This window comes from Otolemur garnettii, unplaced genomic scaffold (assembly GCF_000181295.1).
Source record: "Otolemur garnettii isolate 467f Iridium unplaced genomic scaffold, OtoGar3 scaffold00059, whole genome shotgun sequence".
Classification (NCBI taxonomy): Eukaryota; Metazoa; Chordata; class Mammalia; order Primates; family Galagidae; genus Otolemur; species Otolemur garnettii.
In genome coordinates, this window is record NW_003852454.1 from 4,648,432 (window position 1) to 4,651,097 (window position 2,666).

General features: G+C 67.4%; 1 protein-coding gene across 2 annotated transcripts; it reads right to left on the reverse strand.

Moving 5' to 3' along the window:
- Window positions 1-238: 238 nt before the first annotated feature.
- C1QL2 (complement C1q like 2) lies at window positions 239-2,397 on the reverse strand. Of its 2 annotated transcripts, XM_023514811.1 has the most exons (3): window positions 1,446-2,397; window positions 1,112-1,343; window positions 356-535 (listed from the first exon to the last, which is right to left on the reverse strand). In XM_023514811.1, the coding sequence occupies exons 1-3, from the start codon at window positions 1,796-1,798 to the stop codon at window positions 356-358; spliced, it is 765 nt and encodes a 254-aa protein (XP_023370579.1). In that variant the 5' UTR covers window positions 1,799-2,397. The 2 variants fall into 2 exon arrangements, with proteins under 2 accessions (XP_012662339.1, XP_023370579.1); XM_012806885.1 differs by having other exon boundaries at window positions 239-535; window positions 1,112-2,397.
- Between the last annotated feature and the right edge of the window lie 269 nt (window positions 2,398-2,666).

The window sequence follows — 2,666 nt, forward strand, 5'->3', positions numbered from 1 at the left end:
GCCTACCTCCCTGGCTGGGGCTCAGGGCACTGGGAGGAGAAGTAGGCCTGGAAGAGGGCAGGCCTGTCCAGTCCAATCAAGTTTGCAAAATGTATGCCATCTCCCTAGGGCTTGGCGTCCCCCTCTCCCTTGCTGGGCTGGGGACAGGGATGAGGAGTACAGAGCCTAAAGCGTGGTAAGTTGCAGACACATTGAGACCAGGAGCAGGGCAAGGAGGACAGCAGGGATGTGCCTTTTCCAACGGAGATGTCAGGAAGTGTTATGAATGGAGTGGCCCTCGCCAAGGAGCTGTGCACTCCCGCAGGGACAGGACAGCCTGAAGCCACCTCACCTACCGCCACCCCCGACCCTGTCCCTAATCCGGGTACAGAAGAAAGCCCGAGAACGTGCTGTACTTGTTGTTGTTGCCTCCGTGTGCCTTCCCACCGTCCAGTTTCACGTACACTTCGTCCCCCGAATCGAGGTGCAGCACCACGCTGTTACTGGCATAGTCATAGTTCTGGTCGGCGTCCTGCGCGATGGCGCTGGCCCGGACCTAGAAGTGAGTCGCGGGAGCAAGTGAGCGCGGGCACCTCTGCCAGAACCCTTGTCCTGCCCCTACTAGCGCCCCGACAGGCCTTCTGCCTGCCCTCAGCTTCAGGGTCAACACCCCCACCGCAGCTCCACGCTTTCTCTCCAACTTGCTCAACACCTTCCGGGTCCCCTGCTCCCCGCGCCGGCGAGTCCGGGAGGGAAGGAGAGAGGGGACTTCATGGACACTGACCCAGGGGAAAAGGGTGGGAGGACCCAGTGCCAGGAGGAAAAATGACTGGAAGACAAATGGGCGACCGGGTGGGAACTAAAGACAGCTGAGGTCTCCCAGGAGCCCACGAAGCTAGAGGCAGGGTTTGGGTACGGGGTCTCTGGGCTCTTGGGGCCCAAACTCTGGCGCTGCGCTCTCGTCAGCACTGCCCCGGCGCTTTGGAAAGCGGGGTACGAGAGCACAGCAGAGCGCTTCCTCCCGGGGCTTGCTCCTGTCGCCCGCGGGTGGAGAGAAAGGAGGCCAGTTCCCCGGGCAGTTCGGGACGCAGGCAAGGGTGTGCGGAGGCTCGTTGGAGTAGGGGTCACTGACCTGCCCGTTCTTGCAGAGGTCCGCCCACATGCTGGTGCCATCGCCGCCACGCATCAGGATGTGATAGGTGAAGAAGTAGATGCCGCGCACCTGGCAGCTGAACTTGCCGGTCGTGGGATCGTAGTGATTGCCAAGATTGGTGACCACGTCGTCGAACTTAAGCACCTCGTAGCCTTCGTGGGGGCTCTTGAGACCCACGTAGAAGGCGATCTTAGGGCCGCCGAAAGCGGCGCTCAGAGCACTGGTCACTTCGCCTTCAGAGTCGCCGCCACCGCCCCCGGCTCCGCCACCCACCACCCCGACGCCGCCGGCCGCCCCAGCAGTCAGCTGCAGCCCGGGCAACCCAGGCCGCCCTGAGTCGCCCTTCTCCCCTGGAGGACCCCTGGGTCCTGGAGGGCCCGGCTCTCCAGGGGGACCCCGCAGCCCTGGTTTGCCCGGTCTCCCTGGATCGCCCTTGGGTCCCTGGATAAAGGGAGGCGGAGGGTTAGCGCTGAGGTCCTGCATAACTTCCAGGGCAGCAGTGCTGGGTCCGGGCGGCGGGGCCTTGGCGCCTGCGGGTCCCCCTCCGGGTGCGGCGCTGTATGGGTCGCAGATCATGCGGCAGGTGCCCATCATCTCATAGTGCGCCGCGCCGGGGGGCGCCGCCTGCAGCAGCAGCGGCACCGCGATGAGCAGCCCGAGCACCATGGCCAGGAGTACGCCGACGGCCGCCAGGCAGGCACGCCGGCGCCGCTGCCACAGTCGGGAGGCGACCGCCACCAGCTCCTCCTTGCCGCCCGGGGAGGTAATGATGGGGCGGCGCGGGCGGCCCGGCTCCCCGCGCTCGGGGGCCGACTCCGCGGGTCCCGGCCGCGCCCCCGACGTGGCGACCCTGCTCTGACCACCCAACTACTTCAGGGAGATGCGCCCGGCCACGGGCGCCTGTGCCCACGGTGCTGGGGCTGCTCAGGAAAGCCGCGGAGCCCAGCGCGCATGGCGCGGGGGCGCACAGGACGAGCCCGGCGCCCCACCGGTCCGGCTGCGGCAGCCGAGTAATGGGTCCGCTGGCGGCGTCCGGCGCGAGATCCGCGGCGCTGCCTCCTGTCCGGCTTGGCTCAGCGGGCTCGGCGGGGCTCCCCGCGCAGTGAGGACGCCCCGGCACCGCGGCGAGCTCTGCTCTGCTCTCCTGCTGCTCGCTGGCTCCTGCGCGGAGGGGGGACCCAGCTACCCTGACGTAAGGAGTCCGGGGCTGAGCGGCGGAGGCGGCGAGGCAGCGCGCGCTGCCATCACTCGGGAGACGGCGCCCTCATGTCATCAGCCTCCGGTCCTCTTCCTATCGGGCGGCGTCCTCAGCAGAGGCTGAAAAGGTGCGTTTCCTCCTGGAGGCGCCTGGGAGCCACAAGTGGGCGCAGCGGGCGCAGCCCCCAGCCAGAGTGCCTCAGACACACCCACCGGGGGCCACACTCACGCGCCTCCCACCGACCAACTCACATAAACACCCACGCACGCAGTCGCAGGGCGCGCACAAGCACCCTCACATGGACGCCAAGGCAGCTGGAATCCTGGCGCCAGCGAG

What these genes read in the sequence shown, in the direction of transcription:
- C1QL2 (XM_012806885.1), bottom strand. Translation starts at nt 1,798, where the DNA reads ATGGTGCTCGGGCTGCTCATCGCGGTGCCGCTGCTGCTGCAGGCGGCG. An exon ending in ACCTCTGCAAGAACGGGCAG is followed by an intron (nt 536 to 1,111) that starts GTCAGTGACCCC and finishes ACTCACTTCTAG; the next exon opens with GTCCGGGCCAGCGCCATCGC.